Source organism: Puma concolor, chromosome D4 (assembly GCF_028749965.1).
Source record: "Puma concolor isolate L17-30 chromosome D4, mPumCon1.1.hap2, whole genome shotgun sequence".
Lineage (NCBI taxonomy): Eukaryota > Metazoa > Chordata > Mammalia > Carnivora > Felidae > Puma > Puma concolor.
In genome coordinates, this window is record NC_141679.1 from 2,599,129 (window position 1) to 2,621,424 (window position 22,296).

A 22,296-nucleotide genomic window follows, 5' to 3' on the forward strand; every position below is an offset into this window, starting at 1 on the left:
TCTGCTCCCCTGTGCTCTGCAATGCAGGGAGCTCAGTCGGGTGCTTGTTTCAGTGAAAACAAGCTTTCAGTAGACAGCCTTGAACTTGGTACTCTGTAGCCAGAGGGCGCCACGGGAAGAAAGGACACACTCTCAGTCCTGTTCGCCTGTCTTCTGACCTCTGTGCACATCTGAAGACGGTTGGAAAGAAAGAGTCTGCACATTTCACAACAGGTGGCCATTGCTCACTGCCTCTGGATGGGCCCACAAGGCTGGTGGCGAGGCCCCTGGGCAGGAGCTGGTTCGAAGCGGGGAGCTGGGTGGTTCAGCTGGGCACCTTGGCACGTTCCTCTGTCTGCCTGGGACCCTGCTTACCGCGCCTAAAAATCCTGGTCTGGACTGGAATGGTGGGGCGTCAGCTTTTCTCTATAGACAAGGCTTTCTGCCAGCAAGATGTTTATGGAAACCACGAACAGAAAAGCAGACCCGGAGCCTCATTCTGCCCTTGCTGCCTCCACTGTGGCCCAACAGCGAGCGAGGAAAGGCACAAGGGACCCACCGCCTGCAGCCGCTGACCTGTGGCCTTGTCTCCTCTCGCCTCCTGTGTTTCTGGGAATCTGAGCAGTAACTGCACGTGCGGAGGGAGTCATAGGAGCTCCAGGGGACGAGTGTGGCAGCCCCGTCCCCGTGGGTATCAGCAGGACTCGGAGTCGGGTCCGTGGCAGTGGGAGCATTGCTGCAGCAGACCAGGGACATTGTGTAGCCGCATCTTGTTCTAGTTTTTAAAGTGAAGGCAGCACACTTCCATGCCTCCTGCCGACCAGGCCCCCCACTACATTTTGGGAACAAATTGGTAGGCAGGCCTTTCCCAGCTTTGTAGGACGTCGTTTGGGAAATGCATCTGCAGGGAAAGTATACTTGGCCCTTGAACAACATGGGATCAAGCAGCACAGGGCCACCTGTGCCCGGATTTAAGTACGGCACAGAACTATGAGCGTATTTTCTGTTCCTTGTGATCTTTTTTTCTTTCTTTCTTTCTTTCTTTCTTTCTTTCTTTCTTTCTTTCTTTCTTTCTTTCTTTCTTTCTTTCTTTCTTTCTTTCTTTCTTTCTTTCTTTCTTTCTTTCTTTCTTTCTTTCTTTCTTTCTTTCTTTCTTTCTTTCTTTCTTTCTTTCTTTCTTTCTTTCTTTCTTTCTTTCTTTCTTTCTTTCTTTCTTTCTTTCTTTCTTTCTTTTCTTCTTTCTTCCTCCCTCCCTCCCTTCCTCTCCTTCTTCCTTTCTTTCCTCTTTCTCCTTCCTTCCTTCCTTCCTTCCTTCCTTCCTTCCTTCCTTCCTCCTTTTCTGCCTGCCTTTCTCCTTTCCTTTCTTTCCTTTCCTTCCTTTCTTTCTTTCCCCATTTTTGAGAGAGTGAGGACGAGCAGGGGAGGGGCAGAGAAAGAGGGGGACGGAGGATCTGAAGATAGTTTGATCTGGGGCTTGAACTCATGAACTGTGAGATCATGACCTGAGCAGAAGTTGGATGCCTAACGGACTGAGTCACCCAGGTGCCACCCCCCCCCCATAAGTTTCTTGATGATCTGTTCTTTTCTCTGGCTTACTGGATTGTAAGAGTACAGCAGAGGTTACATACAGTGTACAAAGTGTGTGTAAATCGTTCATGTAATTGGTAAGGCTTCCGGTCAAGCTATCAAGTTTTGAGGGAGTCAGAAGTTATACTGGGGGTCAGCGCCCTGATCCCTGCTTTAAGGGGCAGCTGTGCATCTTGAAGGGAAGGTAGAGTGGGGGGGATCTCAGGTGAGATTAGCCGTAGCGGTTCTTTGTTGCAGTTTTCAAACAGAAATCCGGTTCTTTGTCTTCCCTAGTTGGAGTAGTGGATGCCTTTCCATTTCAAGGCACTGTCAGAAGACACGACGGGTTTTGGTGTGTTTTTAGAGAAATGGACCAGGGCTGTTACACACTAAGTAGAGGTATTTCCAGCCAGTGCTTTTCCATTTGTTAAATCACAAGTACCAGTCACTGACCGCAACAGCGACAGAGACAACTCCCCTCCTCCTCCCCCTCCCATCCTCCTCGTCCCCCCTCTTCCTCCTCTCCCTTCCTCCTCCTGGAGTCCCTGGCGTGGGCTCAGGTACTTTTCATGGCACCGCTGTCAAGTAGGAACCCTGGGCCCTTTGATGCAAGAGGTTAACTGACCAGTTTGGGGTCATGCAGCTGAGAAGTGACTGAGCCAGGGCTCCCAGAGGGGACAGCAGGATTCTAGAGCACACAACCACCACACCGTGCTTCCTCGTGGAGTGGTTGCTTGTCTCACATTGGAAAAGCGGGTTACACAGACAAGGTAACAGTGAAGCAGGCATCTACATGAAGTGTGGTGCTGTCTTAAATTGGACAAAAAGAATAATAATTTTGAATCGACTTTTAAGTGCTTTTTACACCAAGGAAATGAATAGTGTATTGGAAGGCCTTGGCATTGGGAGGTTGCCGCAGACAGCTCTGGCATTCTCTGGGACAGAGTAATGAAAGAACCCATAGTGTGTGGATGGAACCCCGACTCCCCATCTTGTTTTTATATCGTCATTTTGAGCCGGCAATGGCAGCATCAGCTGTACAACTTTTATTAAGCAACAGGAACCAGAAAAACTTTCTCCTTACTGGTGTGCGTCTTGTAAAAAGACAATTATGTTGATACAATCAGTAGTTTCTTCTGAAATGTGCTGCAACACGAGTAAGGGAACTGCTCTTAGAAGACAGTACTAAATAGAATAAGGAAAGTGTCAGTAATTAATTTGTGCAACATAGTACACGGTGCGTGAGTGGCATTTCCTGGTTCACGGCAGAATGGTGCTGGTTGAAGCTGAAGAAGTGTGGTCCCTTTAAATACTGACCACCAAAATAAGATCTTCCAGTCCCGGGGAGGAGGATGTGCTTTGAACACAGAATCTCTTTTCTGGGTGACAGAACAATTAGCGGGGTGTGTTCCAGACTTCCTTAAAGTGTCCGGCAAGGCACAGAAAATGCCCCTGCAATCCAGCTTACCTTTTGGGGAACATGGGTACGTGGAAACTAGTGTTGGTTTTGACTGGTGCTCTCTAAGGTATGGTGCCTGGGGCAGCGGCGGCCCGGAGCGTGTGCTGGAAGGTCTGGGATCGAGGAATCTGGGGCCAGGTGTGGGCCTTGCCCACACGCTCCGGGTGGTCGCTCGCCTGCCAGAGTCTCCTCCGAGGCCCATCTGAGAGGTACGCAGGCTCGTGGGGAAATCCGCTCCTTCCGTACAGGGAGAGTGGCTTTCTGCCGAGGGGTTGGCCGGCCCCGTCTGCTCCCCGGGGGCATCCCCATGGGCATACGAGAAGAGCCGGTCCCAGTCGTGAGGACCAACAGCAGCGCATCCCTCCAGAGCCCGGGGGCCTGTCCGTTGTTCCCAGAGGCAGCTGTGGAGAGAACCAGCAACGCGCTCACAGGTGCGTACCTCTGGCGTTCTGTGCTGTCCTCCTCGAATCGTTGGGATCGTGACTCAGTGCAGCCCTTTATTTGCGCGTGGCGGCAGGTTCAGCCGTCCTCCCGGAGCGAGGTGCCTGCCGTCCGCCTGCGGCAGCGCTGTGTGTGTGTCGGCCTCTGGAGGCTGGGCCTGGAGAGCCCCCTAGACTCTTCGCAGGGACGCACACGAGCTCGAGGGCTGTTACGAACACGTGTATCCAGGGAGAATGTAGGTCTGCGGTGCCATATTCAGGCAGCCCTTAATTTCTTTTAAGTTTGTTTATTTCGTGAGAGAGACAGAGCGAGCAGGGGAGGGGCAGAGAGAGAGGGAGGGAGACCGAGAATCCCAAGCAGGCTCTTCTGAGAGCCCGGAGCCTGCTTTGGATTCTGCGTCTCCCTCTCTCTCTTTGCACACCCCCACCCCCGCTTGCGCTCTGTGTGTGTGTCTCTCTCTGTCTCTCAAAAAAAAAACAAAAAAACAAAAAAAATTAAGCTGAGCTGAGGAGCTCTCTGCCACTTTGAGTTGAAAAGGAAGCCCTCCGAAAAGTGCGGATCCAGAGTGGACCCTGGAGTCTGTACGGGTTGGAGACTGCAAAGGCTGGCTGCAGCCGAGGTGGCCGGAGGAGAAACCAGCCGTGGAGGATGTTTGCCTGCCCCTCGTCTCCGTCCCAAGGCCTCTGCTCGCTCCGCTCCCGGCCACTCTGCAGCCCCCTGGGTCACTGCTGCTTCTCCGATCCCACACCTCCTCAGACGTCGGGGCCCGGCTGGGCCTGAAGAAGTACACCCGCGCTCCAGACGCCGTGGTCTCGGCTGGCACGGAGCACAGGAATGCCGGCGACTGTCGGGCACCTGAGGAGCACTGACCGCATGAGAGAGGGTCACACATGGCGGGAGAGCTAACCAGCAGTCTGCGGGCGGCACCACCGCACCCAGACGAGGCCGACCCGCAGAGCTCACAGAGGAATCGGGAGAGGAAGCGAACGTTTACGGCCGATATAGGAAGGCTTGTTAATTAAAGAGACACGGTTCAAGAAAAGGTGAAGAAACATTTGTTTCTTATCTATCGGTTCGATAGAGAGGCTGAAATTCAAGCCTGTCTGTTTTACCTAATTCAGGAGAGCTTGGTCTGAGGCTTTCTGGAAGGTGAGCAGTGTCAGGGGAGTGGGATCATGGAGGAGAGGCCGGGAAGTGCTGTGTTCCTCTGCTAAGGAAGGGACGGTGGGTGAAGGATCCAGAGTAAATGTAAGAGAGGGGCACCTGGCTGGCTCAGTCGGTTAAGCTGAGTCAGTCTGACTATCTCGGCTCAGCTCACGATCTCACAGTTGTGAGTTCAAGTCCCACATTGGGCTCTGTGCTGGGTGTGACGTCTACTTCTTGAAAAATGAAATGGGGTGGGTAATTTTGCACAGCTGTCTTTAGATTGGTCAACTGCTAGTTGAGGGGTTGAATCCAGGATAGAAGCTCTTCTGGTTGTGATCTGTATTCTCCAAAAAGCCAGGACCGTGGTGATTGTGTGCCTGTGCACGTACGGAGAGAGATCAGAGGCTGGTGTGGCAGCTCCGGTCCCAGGGCAAAATTGCTTCCTGTGAGAACACTTTTTCTTAAGACCTTCAACTGATTGGATAAGGCTCAGCTACATTATGGTGGGCCATCTGCTGATTTACAGGTTGCCTTTCTAGAAAAATGCGTTCACAGAAAACATCTAGGGTAATGATTGACCACATAGCTGAGTACTGTGACCCAGCCAGGGTGACAAATTTAGATAAACCGTCACATTGGCAGAAATGCTGTATTTGCTTATAATTTTGGTAGTAATGGTGGAATGTTTGTGTGAATTAGGAAACGGTGCATGTGACTGCATTCCTTAGTCAGCGAGGTTGGGAATCAGCCTGTTCCTTTGCTGTGAAGAAAGCCTGATGCTGTACACAGCATGCATCGCTGGGACTTCTGCTGAAATCTCACAGATGGTAATTGGTTGTCTGAGGAGAAACATGATGCTGAAGATCCCTGTGCTCTGCCGGCGATACGTAAGGGCTGAGGTTCGCGGTGGCTGCTGCCGAGTTCCTGGGCGGGCAGCGCTGACGTGAGCTCTTGGCCCTGCCTCTTCGTGCATCCAAGGGAGGGCGATTGTCCCAGCTGCTCTTCTGTCCGGCGGGTGGCCCTGCCTTGCGCACCCCTCTCTTTCCCTTTCCTCGTGCAGCCGTGGGGACGCACCCAGGGCCGGCAGGGGGCCGCCGTGGGGCCGCCGTGGAAGCTCCCGGGCGCTCCTTGGTTCTCCGCAACCGTCCTGTAACCTCCCGGGCCTCTGCGGTCAGCGTGGAGGCCTTGGCTCACATTCCCCTTGCCGAGAACCGTAAACTCTGCTGTCTGGTGGCCCCAGTGTCACTGTCTTGTTCTCCCGTGATGTGGTCCTCGTGCCTGGATGCCCACGAGATGTTCTTTTCCTTAAAGAATTTGTCTTAACTGGAGGATGTTCGCGTCAGAGGTGGGGTCTGTTTTCCCAGGGCTGCCTGTGCACATGGGTGTTGTTTCTCTCGGGGTTTTCCGTGAGTTGCGTCAGTGTCCTAATGTCCTACAACAGCTAGGAGCCCATGTCCATTAGTCACAGCTGTGTCGTGTCCTCCCAGGTGGGCCCGCCGCATCTGTTGGCCGTGCTCCTCTGGGTTAGTCCTCGTTTCTGAAACGGCTTCCTTTCTGGTTCTCACTCCCTGCTCTGGCCTCTGGTGTGTGCCTGGCCGTGGGGAACGGTTTCCATCTCCCTCCCTTGTGGGCAGATGGCCTGTGGGTGTGCCTCCCGACTGTTCCGTGTCATCCATGTGCAGCTGTGCCACTGTCCTCTCGGGTCCCATGTGTGAGGAGGGCTGTGGCTCCCTGGATGGCCATCCCCTGCAGAGCTCCGAGCCCCTCTGTCTCCGCAGGGCTCTGTGGGGTCTTCCCTTCTCAGCCACCACCCCCCCACCCCCGCCTTGTCAGCCTGTGAACCCCATCCTCCTGGAAGGCAGGTCTGCTGGGCGCCTGCAGAAAACCCGCTCAGAACCTTGGGAGCCCTTTTCCACCCGACGTGAGCAGTTTTCCATCTGGGGTGATCTCTCTCTTGCTGAGGAAAGGCCTGCGCCAACAGATGCGGACCTCGTTGGGCAGCGCTCGAGGTTCCTATGTGTCACACTCCCTCTAGATTTACCAGCTCGCCTCCTTGAAAGTCCGTACATCGTAGCTTTAAATATCACAGCCTACAATAAATTGTTTTTTTCAAAGTTTGTGTGTATGCCAGTCGCTTACGACTTGCGCTCGTGGTGTAGACGAGAGATCTCTGACCACCGGACGTTCTCGGCTGAGCATGTGCAGTGCCCCGGGGCCTGGCTGTCCTCTCTGTCCACGCCCAGCTTGGTGCCTTGTCCGAGACTCCTAGGTGGAGCCCAGATGCCTTCCCCGATACCAGGACCCACGTGTGCTGCTTGTAAACGTTGCATGTAGATTTTCCAATTGTTAATAATCTGGAAAGAATGTGGTTTGGTGTTGCTCCAATAATTTTTGATAATACATTAAGTGTTTGTCAAAATTCAAGTCTTGTTTCAAGTTACAATTTCAAAATTCAAGTCAGAGTCTGTTTCCTAGAGAAGTACTAACGGTGTAATGCCCGGATGCCAGCCGGCCTGGACTGCTGGTTAAAGAGAAGTTAAAGGTCTAGTTTTTTCTCCTTGATTAAGGTGGTGGGGGCTCATTATGTGGGCGCCACAGTGGGTGAGATTGAACAGTTGCACGTTTCTGCTTGACGAGAAGCGGGTTCATGTTCTGTAAAGCCGTGTGCATGTATGCGTATTTTATGCGGTCAGCCCTTCTCTATCTATGATTAACCGAGGTCACTGTGAGTTGACTGCAATAATAGAAACTCACAGTTGAGAAAGCGATGCTCGTGTTCCATATCAGGGTGAAGTTGCTGTGGCAAAGTGCTGTTCCTGCGCCTGCCCACAGGGCGCACAGGGAGCAGGACGTGTGCACACGGTGACCCGGAGGGCCCCTGGGGGCGCCTGGACCCGGAGAGCATCTCGCTAGCAGTAGGGTTGGGGGTCGGGGTGTGTACTTCTGACATGATACCTTACGTGTGTTATGTGTGAATGCAGAAAACATCGGAGCAGTGTGGGGCCGAGCAAACCAGTTTCCCAGCCCCGGAGGAACATCGTAGGCTGCAGGATTCAGCATGGGTGGAAGGAGGGGAATGGCCCTGTCACCCAGTGGAAAGGAACCGTTCTGGACCAGGTGCCTGTAAATCCTTCTTTGTATCTTATAAAATACGATGGATTTGACTGTGTTTATGGACTAGAACTTAATAAAGATGAAAGAGTATCTGCGCTCGAAGTCCTCCCCGATAGAGTTGGTAAGTTCTCTTTACTATTTGTGTGTTGTATTCTTTACAAATGATTGTCGAAGTGATTGCTTTGTGATTATTCTTTTGTATTACTGGTATTTTTATTTTTCCTGGAGTGCAGGCACTCCCGATATACTCTTAAGTCAGTCACCTGAAACCACAGTTCAAGTCAGGGGTGTAAAGATGTGTGAAATGATGGCTGAACAAATTGACAAACTGATAATTTCTAACATTATTTCCCACGTTTTGCTCACTGTTCATGTGGACTCTGATGGGTAAGAATGTTTTCTTGTTAGCTCAAATATCTTGTGTACCTCTTTCATCGGATTATAGTAGCTTATGCACTTACTTTAGAATCCTTATGTGAAGTATATCTTTCATTGTGTGTTATTACATAAGTGATAACTGTATTTTCAGCCCAAATTCAAGCAGCCCAAACCCGTGGGCTTTATTCTGCATTCGTTAGATGGATGTTTGCACAATGTGGAAATGAACGGCCCTTTCTTTTCTTAAATATTGTACAAATAGGTCCCCTTATATAGCTTAGTTCCTTAAGGCTTAAGGTGTCAGTTAAATAATGACTGATTTTATTTTTAAGGATAAGGTAAAATATCATTTCTAGGATGAGTAGGACGCACCCACGTTAACGTTACTTTCTTAAAGAGTGTTCACTTTGAAGTGCTTTCTTCTTACCACGGCCATGCTGCTCGTGCCTGAGCGCTGGTTGATCCTTTTGGAATTGTCTTGAAAAGCCTCTATGTTAACAAACCCAGTCTCAGCAGATGTGGACTTGTGGGTAGAAGTGTGGGGCCAGATTGTCAAGAGGGGAAACTACTCTGTTCCCTTGTCCCTTTGTTTTTGCCATTGTGTTCTTGGGACACACGTGCTTCCCTAGCAAGTTAACTCTTTGCCAGAGCAGCAAGTTTTCTGTTTGCCTTCCCTTTAGATGACGATGCTAAGTCTATATTTATCCCATGTAAATACAGTTCTGTTTTCGCAGAAATCTTCATGTCTTTATTATTATCAAAGGTAACTGTGTAATGTTACATCTCTGGCATTTGTCACGTCTTTACCTGTTCTTGGTGCCACTGGACCTTCCTCCTTCCTCACGAGGCACATCCTCTGTTTCCTCTTGATCTTGACGTTAGCCTGTTTCCAGTGTGAGAAACTAACATTGAAGAGTCTTACCTTCAGGTTTTAAAAAAATACCTAGACTTTCAAATCCATTGTTTGTACTAAGTAATTGTCGTGTATCCTTTTTCTGATCTAGATGTTTAGTCTGTCCCTTTTGGGGTGAGACTGCCCTGCCGGCCTGTGTGAGCTCTTCTGTCATCATAGGACAGAGGAGGTCATTCCTCTTGGTAAAAACGTGATTTGATCAAACCAAGATACCCCCAAATCTATAAGTATCTCTGGTGATGGACTTGAGTTGCTTAATGGTTTTCTTACTGTTTCCAATGGGAGATCAGGCTTGTTTTTGTAAAAAGCAAAGCATTTTAAAAAGGAAATCCAAAGGCGTCTATGCAACCCAGCAGTATTTCACGTGCTGAATTTAATGAGTAGTTAATTCTGGTACTTCTCGCATGCTTCAGTCTGGAAGATTATTTGCCCTTCGCTTACGTTCCATGTAGGAAGGAAACCGTCTTTCACGATCAGCCTCAGGTTGTACATCAGACTGTACTTGCAGTTTTGTTTGCGATAAGCTAAGGAGGGGACCCGGCCTGAAGGCCTGTGGTGGCACAGTGTTTGGGTGCCCCATGTGTGGTCAGGGACCCTCGAGGTCAGGAGGCTTGTGACATCGGTAAAAACACAGAAAGTGAAATTCACTACCTTGACCATTTTTAAGTGTTGAATTCAGTTAGTGTTACGTGCATTCAGGTTGTTGTGGAGCAAATCTCCAGAACGTTTTCATCTTGTAAATCTGTTGCTCCATTCCCCACCTCCCCCCCAGCTCTTCTACTTTCTGTTTCTATGAATTGGGTCACATTAGATACCATTAGATAGAATATTTGTCTTGGTGACCACTTCCTTTCCCAGCGTAGTGTACTCAGGGTTCGCCCACGTAACATGTGACAGCATCTCCTTCCCTTTCGAGGCTGAGCGGTACTCATCGTGTCGACCCCGCATTCGGCTCGCCCGTTGCTCTGCTTGGGTTGCCTCCACCTTTTGGCTGTTGTGGAGAGTGCTGCCATGAACATGGCGGTCAGGCACTTCGGGCCCCTGCTTTCCTCTCTTTTGAGGATAGTCCTGGAAGCAGAATCGCTGGATCATGCAGTAATTCTGTGTTTCATTTTCTAAGGAGCCCATGTCCTGTTTTCCACAGTGTTTGTAACATTTCACATTCCCACCCACAGTGCACAGGGCTTCAGTTTCTCCACATCCTCGGCAACACCAGTTGTTCTTGTCGGTTTTGGTTTGCATTTCTCTGGTGATTAGTGATGTCGAGCACCTTCTCATATGCTTTTTGGCCACTTGTCTGTCATCTTTGTAGAAATGTCTGTTCAGGTCCTTTGCCTGTTTCCCAATCAGGTTATTTGATTTTGTTGAGTTGTAGGAATTCTTTACATATTTTGGAGATAAGTGAGTTTTAACAGAACAGTGTGACAGGTTTACTGATAATGATTTCAGATTCTGCGTGCGGTTAACCTTTAACAGGCTTGTTGAGCTGTGATGTAGTGTCACAAGAGTATCTGGAATTATCTGACAAGACTAATAGAATACTCCCCCTTTTCAACAACACATCTTTGTGAGGCTGGGTTTCATATGTCAACCAGAAGAGCGTGTAACAGATGCTTCAGAATGCTGAAGCCGATAGGAGAATCTAGCTTTCCTTTTGTGAAGTTAGACATTGAGAGATTTAAACATGTAAAATCATCCCGCTCTTCTTACTAAATCTTTCTTAGAAAATATGGTTATTTTTCATTAAAAATGCTTTATGTAAGTATTTAAAAAATATTTTTAGACTTACTTGTAATTTCTAGTAGCAGATTTTGGTAGCTATCCATGTAAAGAATTGCTCTTTTAGAGCCTCAAAAATTATACAGGAGTCCTGAGGTCAAAAAGTTTGAGAACTTCTGAAGAAACGCGAGTGGGCTTTTAGTGCACATTGGGGAATTTTGTGTAATTTTGGATAGTTATTGCATATGTAAGCAAAGAGAAGCACCATATGTATTTAGAGTGTCCTTCTGATAAAATTGGCTAGCAGTATCTTCAGAAATTCTGTGTTCCTTTGAATTTTAACAGAAGTAAAAGCACTTATGAATGAGTAAAATAGAAGTGCTTTTTTTTAAAAGACAGTTGTCTAAAATGCGAGGACCAGAGAAACCTTAAAATCATTAGGACCTTCTGTAATTTTCCCAGTATTAAAAACAAGTTAGGTTGTGATTTTTCCACCTGCCCCTTAACGAACACGGCAGGGCCGTCGATTAATTTGTACGGCGGGTGTCGGAGTGCGGTGCTCTTGGTATCGGAAAGCAGACGGAAGGGGTCTGTGCTTGCCTTCCGGGTGCCCGGGCCAAGCAGGACGACTGCCGATGGTGGGGAATGCCATTAACGAATAAAGCCGGAGGAGGCAATGGTCTCGGCCGGGCTTTCACTCCTGGTCCCGGAGAGCCCCTGGGAGAAGACCTGGAGGAGGAGGAGACCGTGCAGGCAGGGCCCTGGCAGGAGGCAGGAGGGAGAGGGCGGCTGGGCCGGCGCTGAGAAGCAGTTACTCAGATGCTGAAGTGAAAGCCCTGGGGCGTTCCAAGCGAAAGCACAGCCCAGAAAGCACAGCCCAGTGTGGTGTAACGCCCAGGAGCAGTTGGCTTGCTGTGGAAACAGATTATAGACCCAGAGGAAGACCTCAGGCCTGGGGTAGGGTGACCTCTTAGTTTGAATAACTGCCCCGTGGTCACGGAAGGTGTTACCAGAGGGAAGGTGGGTGAGGAGTGCGTGGGAATGCTCCTGTTCTACAGCTCCAGGCAAGCCTAGAATTATCTTGAAGTTTTTTTTTGTTGTTGTTTTGTTTTTTAATGTTTTTATTTATTTTTGAGACAGAGAGAGACAGAACATGAATGGGGGAGGGTCAGAGAGAGAGGGAGACACAGAATCCAAAGCAGGCTCCAGGCTCCGAGCTGTCAGCACAGAGCCCGATGCGGGGCTTGAACTCACGGACCGTGAGATCATGACCTGAGCCGAAGTTGGATGCTCAACCGACTGAGCCACCCAGGCCCCCCTTGAAGTTTAAAATAGCTATTAAACCTACCAAAACCCACTGTATACCTCGAACGAACCATTGAAAGTTCTAATTTCAATGTACCGCACCAAGAGCAATTGAGTTCGGAAAACAAAAAAGAAGGGAAGCAGGTTCTCGCAGTGACTGACCTGGGACCCCCAGAGCCTGTGGACTCCAGTGGGGCCTGGGCGCCAGCCCGCTGATTCTTGTGCCGCTCACACGTCAGGCCATCGCCTTGTGTGAATTCAGTCTTCACACACAGTACATGTCGGTAAGATCCTGTGTGAACCGCTGTCTGCTTCTTGTCCCCAGCGAGCTCTCGAATCAGCGACGCGCACCTGGCCGACACGATGATCGGAAAGGCGGTGGAGCACATGTTTGAGACAGAGGATGGCTCCAAGGACGAGTGGAGGGGGATGGTCTTGGCTCGCGCCCCTATCATGAACACGTGGTTCTACATCACCTACGAGAAGGACCCCGTCTTGTACATGTACCAGCTCTTAGATGATTATAAAGAAGGCGACCTTCGCATCATGCCCGATTCAAGTAAGTGTGGATTGTCAGCTTTTATTTTTGATAATTCCAAAGGAACTTGAATTTTAGAACAAGATATTTGATTAACTATTTTTTGTAGATTCATCTTTCTTACTTTGATTACTAGGGTTAAGGGATGATTCTTTTAGTCCTGCACCGAGTGTAGATTGTGAAATTTTGCACCTTTTGCCAAGACGAACGTGCTTTCTGTGTAGATCTGTCCTGGATTGTGGATGTGGGGGTGAATGGAGCATGTAACACGGGCTCCTTCGTGAGTGGCTTCCTTCACTCAGCGCAGTGTTTTCAGGCTCCTCCAAGTTGTAATGTGTCGGTGCTTCATTCCTTTACTGGCCAAGTGCAAGTGTAATCTATGCGTGTGTATCCACCCGTCTGTTGATGGACGTATGGGCTGTCGCCCGCCTCTTGCTCGTTATGAAGGATGCTGCTATAAACCTTTGTGCGCAGGTTTCTGAGTGGATGTTTGCCTTCCCTTCTCCTGGGTGGACACAGGTGTAGGACTGATGGGTCTGTGGTTACTGCTGTGTTGTGTGGGGGACCGCCGGACGGATTCACAAGGGCACTGCACCATTCTGCACATGCTCCGACCATGTGTGATGGTTCTGATTGCTTCACACCCTCACCCCTTCGTGTTACCTGATGTTTGGCTCTGGCTGTCCTCATGGTTGCAAAATGCTAGCTCGTCATGGGTTTGGTTTGCATCTCCTTGATCGCTAGAGACATCGGGCACCTTTTCCCGTGTTGTTGGCTATTTCTGTGTCTTCTCTGGAGAAGTGTCTGTTTGCATTGTCTGCCTGTTCAGTCAGGCCACCTGTCTGTCACTGACTTGTCTGGGTCTGTGTTCTCCGTGCGGGTCTCCTGACACGTCGGACTTGCAGACACTTTCTCCTGTTCTGTCGGTTTCTTTTTGCTTCCTTGATGGTGTTCTTTGAAGCCCAGAAGTTTTAAATTTTGATGAGGTCCAATTTATTCTTTCTCCTGTAGCTCGTGCTTTTGGTGTTTTCTCTGATAGTCTTTACCAAGTTCAAGGTTCTGAAGATTTACTTCTTTGTTTTCTTCTAAAAGTCTTGTAGGTGTCGCTCTTACCTGTGGGTCTTTAGTTCTTCTATTTAGGTCTTTGATACATTGTGAGCTAACTTTTACGATGTGGTGAGAGGGTCCATCTTCATTCTCCTGCACGTTGTCTGAGCGCCATTATTTGGAAAGACTGCTCCCTCCCCTGTTGGGTGGTTTTGCCGCCTTGTTGAGAGGGAGTTGGCTGCAGACGTGTGGGGGGTGCCGCTGGGCTTCAGCCCTGCTTCGTCGCCCCAGGCTGTGCTTGCGTACGTCCGGCGCTTGGTCACACTGCTCCGGAGTCAGTGTGGACACTGGGAAGGGTTGAGCCCTACTTTGTTCTTTTTTCACCATTGTTTTGACTCTTTGGGATCCTTTGCGATTTCGTGAATTTTGGTATCAGTTTGTTAATTTCTGCAAAGCAGTCAGCTGGGATTCATCCGGGGATTGTGTCGAAGCTCTGATAACTTGGGGGGTAACTGCCGTCTTGACACCGTGACGCCTTCTGACCCACGAGCATGGGCTATACTGCCGTTGCTGAGATTTAAAGATTTCTATCAACAGTGTTTTGTGGTTTTCAGAGTAGAAGTTTTGTACTTACTTTGTGAAATTTATTCCTAAACATTTTGCTCATTTTGATGCTACTATGAATGGAACTATTTTCTTAATTTCACTTTTGGGTAAGCCTTTTCTTTTTGAAAGTACTCTTTAGCCTTTCTTCCAACACAGAGGTGCCCGGGCCTGAACAGATGGGGCTGGCGGACGCACGATACACGAGCGGTGTGACAACCATCTCTGTTGCTGAGTTCTGCCAACGAGCCAGTCAGGGAAACTGCTCTGACGTGTGCTCATCTGGCCCTGACTTTCTGCCTTGTGTACATTTGCCACGGGTGGTAACAGGAAGTATTTAAATAGCAGGAACTTAATTCTCATGAGAGCATTCTTTAAAAGCATTTCTCTGGCCTGGGGCGCCTGGGTGGCTCAGTGCATTAAGCGTCCGACTTCCACTCAGGTCATGATCTCGCGGTTCGTGAGTTCGAGCCCCACGTCGGGCTCTGTGCTGACAGCTCAGAGCCTGGAGCCTGCTTCAGATTCTGTCTCTCTCTCTCTCTCTCTCTCTCTCTCTCTCTCTCTCTCTGCCCCTCCTCCACTCATGTTGTCTCTCTCAAAAATAAATAAACATTAAAAAATTAAAAATAAAAGCATTTCTCTAGCCTATATGAAGTTGATTTTTAATTTTTTGGTAGAGCTGTTAGAGCTGCTGTCTTGCTGATGGAAACTATGAGGGCGTTTGCACCGTCCCCAGTGTCTCCCAGCCCCGCTTTCCCCCCCAGCGTCTCTCCCCTGTTCGCTACGTGCATTGCGAGAGCGGAAATTAAGTTACCATTGGAACCCGTGGTGATGCCCTGCTGGGGCGGCCTCTGTGCGAGCCCCTCACCTCTCGGCTCAGTTGCTGTGGCGTGCCTGGTAACCACACACTTGGAACTTTGTGGACGTGAAGTGCCCCGAAAGCGGGGAGGGCCCGTGCCGCTGCTGATGAAGAAAGGACTTCCGCCTCAGGTTCGGCATCACTTCCCTGTTCAGATCGGATAGCGTCATACTTTGGCGTTGTGTCGCGCGGTGGTCAGAGTAGCAGGGTTAGGATTGCGTCCTCGGGCAAGAGGACCTGCGGCGGCCAGTGAGGTGGACCGTCATTAGTGCAGTTGGGCACTCGGGCCGCCAGCGGGCTGCGCGGAGCTCCAGGGCCAGACCCGGGCTACGCAGAGAGGGGCTCGCCTTGCTTGGGCCCTGAAGAGTTTTCTGGAGGTGGAGTTGGAACCTCCCAGCCCCATCCCCTGTGTCTTCGCTGCTGGAGGGGACAGTTGGCTGTCCTTCCGAGTGCACTCGGGGACGCCTCGCAGCCCCTATGCGCTTGGGACGGTGTTCTCCAGCACTCAGGCTTTCGGTGGGGGGCTCGTCTGAGAGGTGCGCTGCCTCCACGGTCCTCAGAGATCCTGTCTTGGCCGGGCTGGGGAGGGGCTTCACTCGGCACCTGTTTCCAGAGCAGAAGTCTCTTATGTTGAACCTGGGCTGGGACGATGGTGTGCAGTGGAATGAGGTGGAGGAGAAAGACACTTTAAGGATTCGCAGGAAAAGACCAGGGAGAAGTTTGAGCAGCGTATTCTCGCCCCCCTGTAGGTGTTGTCTGCTCTGAAGGCCTGTTTTGAAGGAACTCCAACTTACTTTTAAGAAGTTTTGTGGATTTAGGTTTTTCCCTGGACTTTTCCTTGGTGTGGTCCTCATCTCCTCAGGCAGTCACAGCTGTAATTGAACACAAGCCTCAGGGATTTCTGGTCATGATTTTCAGAATCCTTCACATGTTATGGCCTGAGGGTGGGAGGGGGCGGCAGAGTGTTTTTGTAAATAAAGTTTTATTGGCACACAGCCACACTTTTCATCTGTATATTCTCTGAGGCTGTTCTCACTTGACAAGGCAGAGCCGAGTAGTTGGTACAGAGACCACATGGCTTCAGTCCTCACATATTTATTGTCTGGCCCTTGAATAAAAAGTTTGCTGACTCTTGGGTCTAGATAATCAGGATGAGTTGGGGAGTTAAGTTTTTAAAAAAAATTTTAAATTTACATTCAAGTTAGCATATATAGTGCAATAATGATTTCAGGAGTAGATTCTAGTCTTTTATCCTCTATGTATAACACCCAGTGCTCATCCCAACAAGTGTCTTCCTTAATGCCCCTTACCCATTTAGCCCATCTCCCCCATCCCCAACCCCTCCAGCAACCCTCAGTTTTCTGTATTTAAGAGTCTCTTATGTTTTGTCTCCCTCCCTCTTTCTATATTATTTCTGCTTCCCTTCCCTTATGTTCATCTGTTTTGTATCTTAAAAGTCCTCATATGAGTGAAGGTCTATGATATTTGTCTTTCTCTGGCTAATTTCACTTAGCATAATACCTTCTAGTTCCATCCACATAGTTGCAGATAGCAAGATTTCATTCTTTTTGATTGCTGAGTAATACTCCATTGTGTGTGTGTGTGTGTGTGTGTGTGTGTGTGTGTGTGTGTGTGTGTCTGTGTATACACACACACCACATCTTTTTTATCCATTCATCCACTGATGGACATTTGGGCTCTTTCCATACTTTGGCTATTGTTGATAGCACTGCTATAAACATTGGGGTGCATGTACCCCTTCAAAACAGCACACCTGTATCCCTTGGATAAATACCTAGTAGTGCAATTGCTGGATCATAGGGTAGTTCTATTTTTAATTTTTTGAGGAACCTCCATACTGTTCTCCAGAGTGGCTGCACCAGTTTGCATTCCCACCAGCAGTACAAAAGGGTTTCTCTTTCTCCACATCCTCGCCAACATGTTGTTTCCTGAGTTTATGTTAGCCATTCTGACAGGTGTGAGCAGTATCTCGTCATGGTTTTGATGAGATTTCCCTGATGATGAGCAATGAGTGATGGTGAGCATTTTTTCATGTGTCTGTTAGCCATCTGGATGTCTTCTTTGGAGAAGTGTCTATTCGTGTCTTTTGCCCATTTCTTCACTGGATTATTTGTTTTTTGGGTGTTGAGTTTGGTAAGTTCTTTATAGATTTTGGTCTTTACAGACCAAGTCTTTATCTGATATGTCATTTGCAAATATCTTCTTGCATTTCATTGGTTGCCTTTTAGTTTTGCTGATTGTTTCCTTTGCCGTGGAAAAGATTTTTATCTTGATGAGGTCCACATAGTTCATTTTTGCTTTTGTTTCCCTTACCTCCAGAGACTTGTTGAGTAAGAAGTTGCTGCAGCCAAGGTCACAGAGGTTTTTGCCTGCTTTCTCCTCTAGGATTTTGATGGCTTCCTGTCTTGCATTTAAGTGTTTCATCCATTTCGAGTTTATTTTTGTGTGTGGTGTAAGAAACTGGGGGGAATGTTAAATTAAAAAAAAAATTATTATTAAAATAGACCTGTGAGTTGGTACATACTGAAAAATTGACTTCAAATTCTTTTTCCTCCCCTGTTTAATGCAGATGATTCTCCTCCAGCAGAAAGGGAACCAGGAGAAGTTGTGGACAGCCTGGTAGGCAAACAAGTGGAATATGCCAAAGAGGACGGCTCTAAAAGGACTGGCATGGTCATCCACCAAGTGGAGGCCAAACCGTCCGTCTACTTCATCAAGTTTGATGACGACTTCCATATCTACGTGTACGATTTGGTGAAAACGTCCTAGATGGCATCATGGACTTCGCCAAATTTGTGGAACTATTAAATGTATAATTTGTAGACATAAAGACTTGATTGCTTTCCAGTTTAATGAAAGCTTAAATGTCCCTGCGAACCCACAATCTCTGCCAGCAGAACTGGTTTTGTTCCGAATAGTACAAATTCATGTGAACACAAAGCATTTTGTGTAAGGAACTCCTTCCTCTTAAAAGAAGTCTGTCTGTCTGGAGGGGAGTTAACAGGCAAGTTTGGTACAAGTTAGGCTAGCCCCATAGTCATTTCAAACTGTAGTAGATCTTCCCCACTTCCCCGCCACTGTTGCGCTCTCCGACTCTGCCGCCACAATGCAAGCATAGTTTGGTATTTTTGTTATTGCCTTTTTTGAGATATGTATGTATCTATATCTACCTATCTATATCTGTGTGTGTACATATGTAATATATACACACACATAGATCTGTGCGTGCGCGCGCACACATACACTTAATTGGCAGTCATTTCTTTGTGGATTGGGGCGGGGGGTAAATAATATTCTCCAGTTTAACAGGAGTACTTGTCCGAAGTCAGTCATACTTAGCATATTACTGCTGCTTATTTAAAATTAAATGTGGGCACAGGAGACACAGGGATGTTCAGCTTGTTTTCAAAGTCAGAAGTTCAGACACCTTTTCAGTCTGGAGGCTTTAAACTGTGAGTCCAAACATGAATCATTGGTGAGCAGTTGCTGGACCCACATTAGGATTTAACAAAACAGGAATCTGGGTAAAAAGCTGCCTTTAATTCTAAGCTTTGTAAATTTTTGTTTACATTTTTTACTGTACTTTTTTTTTTTTTTTTTTAAAGCGAAGCCCAGGTACTTGGTCCACACAGTGTGATGCGGGCGTATTTTGGACGGCACAACTGGTCTGTTATTTGTACGAGTCCGCAGTCTGCATTCTAGTACATGGATTTGAGAGGCAGCAGTGCGTCAGTGGTTTGTGTGTATGTGGTAAGTTCCTGGAAGAACCTAGTGGTTTCGTATTAGAAGTTCAAGTTGAAGAATGGCATTGCTGCCTTCCAACAAGTTCTCTGGGACACTTTTTTTTATTACCGTTCTTACTGATACGTGATTGTGGTCAGAAGGCTTTCCCCCCCCGGCTTTTCCCCACAAAGAACATCTAGACAGATGACAGCTTCGGTCCCCTGACACCTTCTGTGGTGCTGTTACGGTCTTGCCCCCGGTGTGCTGTGGATGTGGACGCTTCCCGTCCTGTGGGCCCTACCACGTCGGGGTCCGTCACCGCACCAGCTTCCGTGGCTTATTCCCGCAAGGTTGTTTTAACCGAAGTAGAACTGCAGAAGTGGGGGTAGTGGCGGCATGGCCATCTGTCGCCTTGCGTCGGATGAGCCCTGATGGTTTGGCAGCTAGGAGAGAGGCAGTACGTGACACCAGTCTCCTGCGGAGGTTGGAAACCTTCCCTGCATTTTGGGCAGAAGGTTGAGTGCATGTGTTGTCAGTCCAGTACGAGAAGGCCACGTGGCCTCAGCGTTGGAGATCCTGTACCTCAAGGCCTCCCCACGTGTGGTTCGCGTGGCCCCCCGCTTTTGCCTTCGGGAAGTCCGCGTGCTGTCGCGCTGTTGGATGGTAGCCCTGCGCCCCATTCTGGTGCAGCGCCCGGTGTCCGAGGTGTGTGGCGTGCCACGCCTCACCTCACCTCGGGCGGCGGCCGAGTGCCTGGTCTCAGACGCTCCTCCTGCTCGGACAGGTGTCCTGCTGCACGTCTGTCACCTCTTTTCCTGGTGGCTCTTCTAAGAGTCCCTGCATGGGAATCTCAAGGCTGAGCCCGGCTCCCCGAGCGCCAGTGGACAAGCGTGCCCGGAGGGTGGGTGCGGCTGGCGTGTGCGCGGCGTGAGCGCGGCACAGAGGCGTTGGGCTGCAGAACCGGTGTCCCCTGGCAGCATCCGGCAGCGCGGGTCCGTGGAGGCGTCTCCGGCATCACTTACTGACTTGCTTTGTGGTTTTTCTGCAAGTACCCTTAGCACCTTCAGTACCACACGGTCTGCCGCTCTCCAGACGAATGTGACACGTGATTGGCGTCCTCATTTTAGTCAGCGTTCCATGTATTGCCGTTAGGGCGGAAGGAAGGGGAAGGGGTTTTTTGTTGTTTTCTTTTATTTGCCCCATTCTCTTTTCTTTCGGCGGCTTAACTCCCACTTCTGTGGTGACTGATCCCACTCCTTTGCCCGGGATTTCAGGCTTCGTTTTAGGCTCACGTTTCCGATCTGCATGCATTGCTTGCCTTTTCCTGGTATTGGGATGTTGGTTCCTTGTTCTGGGAGCCCAACATTAGTTTCCAAAATTATCACGGGACTTGTGACCGCACAAGACCTGAACCTGTATAAAATGTCCTGGCCTTCCTCACTGACCTGCTGTAGTGTTCTTGTGTCGTGTGCGTGTGACGTCCGGCTGCCACGTGAAGCTTCAGAGGAGAACCTTAAGCGCAGACCATCCTTTTTTGCATGCTCTATTCTAAGTAGGATGTTCAATGTAACTAACTGAACTTGCATGTGAGAGATATTTAGGTTTTTTGTTTTCTATCTTTGTTTTTATTTGTTTTCAGCTGTCTGTATATTTGCTTCCTGTGCTGTTGTAGTGGTTGTAGGATACAGATGCACTGGTGAAGCAGTGTAGTGCCAGCAGAAGGTGATTTTCCAGCCCTGTCTGTCGTGCAGCATTTGAAGGGACTGTGCATTCTTGAAACTCTCACAGTTACTTCTAAGCCAGAGTTCATTCCTATTATTGTTTTACGTGCCAAACCCTGAAGTGCATTGGGCTTGAATCTCTGAACGCTGTGGACCCATTAGAAGACTGTTCTGATTGTCACAAATTGTAGTGCCTGAAAACATTCTTAAGCTGATTGTCTTAAAAAAAAAAAAAAAAAAAAAAAGAAAAAAAAAAAGAAAGTTCTCCAAAGACAAAACAGGAACAATTATTATAACAGAAAATAATTATGGTTGAAATGTCTGTGGTTCCTTGGAAATGCTGCGCTTTTTGTATTTTCCACCGTTAGTGCAGTTTGAACGAATGTGTATAGTTCAGAGGTCTTCGTGTTCGCATTTTAAAATTAGGTAAATGACCTCATCTTTCAAGCTTGAATTCATTTTTAATTTTAATTTTATTTTATACAATGTGTAGACAGTTCCCTGTTCTCTGCATTTAGAAGTATAAACAATATAAATCTGTTAATTCTGTAAGTAATTTTTATAATTATGATGTAACTCTATCCTATCCTTAAAACATTTAAAATAAACCCTTTATGTGCAACTTCTGACTGTAAATTTTGTGCTCATAAGCAAAATGTGATGTGTTAAACCTGCTTCTGAAAAAGTTTTTAAAGTTTTACTTTAAGATCCTTTCACCACGTGTAAATGTCAGATATATGCAGAGACAGAAAGAAGTCCGACTTTTACTTGAATGGTAACACTCAGTACTTCCCGAGGGGAGAGGGGCAGTGATCAATATCCCAAATACATTCACTAGTCCAAAATATTCAGTTTGTGCTTCGCCGCTAATGAGAAAATTTATCATAAAATTTTAAACTGAATTGTTTTAAATAGAATTAAATAATATGTATTTTATACTTTCACATCTAGTTCTGCTTTGTATATTGCCTGTAATGCTGTTAATACTTCAGTACCAACTGGTGCGAGTCTGTAGGGGGAAAGCCCCATGTCTTGACGGCAGGGACGAGGAAGCGCATAGGTAATGGCCGGGACGGGTGTCTTCTGGGCGATTATAATCAGGAAGAAAGTAGATTCACAATGTGTCTGTAATCACATTTGTTTTTTGCTGTTTCCCTATTGAGTTGGGCCAAAGGATCTTGTGGTTAAGGCTGGGGTGGGACAGGCCACCTTCTCGCTGCCAGAGTTGGCTGCAGGAACGGCCCCGCCCGGGCTGGGTGGAGGCCTCCGCCCGCTGGAGGCCGGATCTTGCGTCCTCCTCCTGCCACACCTCAGCCTTTTTGTGCTACTGCACATGTAGCTCGGGAAGTGTTTTCCCTACAAATGACAGCAAGTCTCGTCAGAAGTTGATGGTCGCTGGCTGCCGTCTATAGGCCAGCGAGCGGGTCTGCACGGCTTGGAGAATCATGGGTGGGCCTGCCAGTTTGACCGCTCTCGGCACGGCCACGGCGCTGGTGGTGAGTAAAGCGTGACAGATGCTCTGAAGTCCTTGGCCATCGCCGTGTGAAACTTCTGATGGGGGGAGGGGAGGCGCACCTTTTCTCCGTGGTGCCGATGAGGAGGGCGTGGAGGCCACGTGTCTGGTCCAGGAGGATCACCAGCCTCAGTGCAGGGATCTGAAGGACCCAAAGTCCAGCCATCTCTGTGGCTAGTTTTGTACCCTTGCTTCCTAAGTGAGGGCAGGAAGTGTTTTCTTATTTCCCAATTATGCTGAAGAAATATAAA

General features: G+C 48.5%; 1 protein-coding gene across 2 annotated transcripts in view; it reads left to right on the forward strand.

The window, feature by feature from the left end:
- The window catches only part of SPIN1 (spindlin 1), a 75,847-nt gene extending 54,693 nt beyond the window's left edge, over positions 1-21,154 (forward strand). Inside the window, exons 4-6 of one of the 2 annotated variants that reach the window (XM_086684812.1) lie at positions 7,573-7,708; positions 12,346-12,579; positions 17,658-21,154. In XM_086684812.1, the coding sequence (XP_086540938.1) occupies positions 7,573-7,708; positions 12,346-12,579; positions 17,658-17,857 (570 nt within the window). In that variant the 3' untranslated portion in view covers positions 17,858-21,154. Of the gene's footprint in view, positions 1-7,572; positions 7,827-12,345; positions 12,580-17,657 lie in introns of both variants that reach the window. The other variant, XM_086684811.1, reaches the window with a different exon arrangement.
- The last annotated feature ends 1,142 nt before the right edge of the window (positions 21,155-22,296 follow it).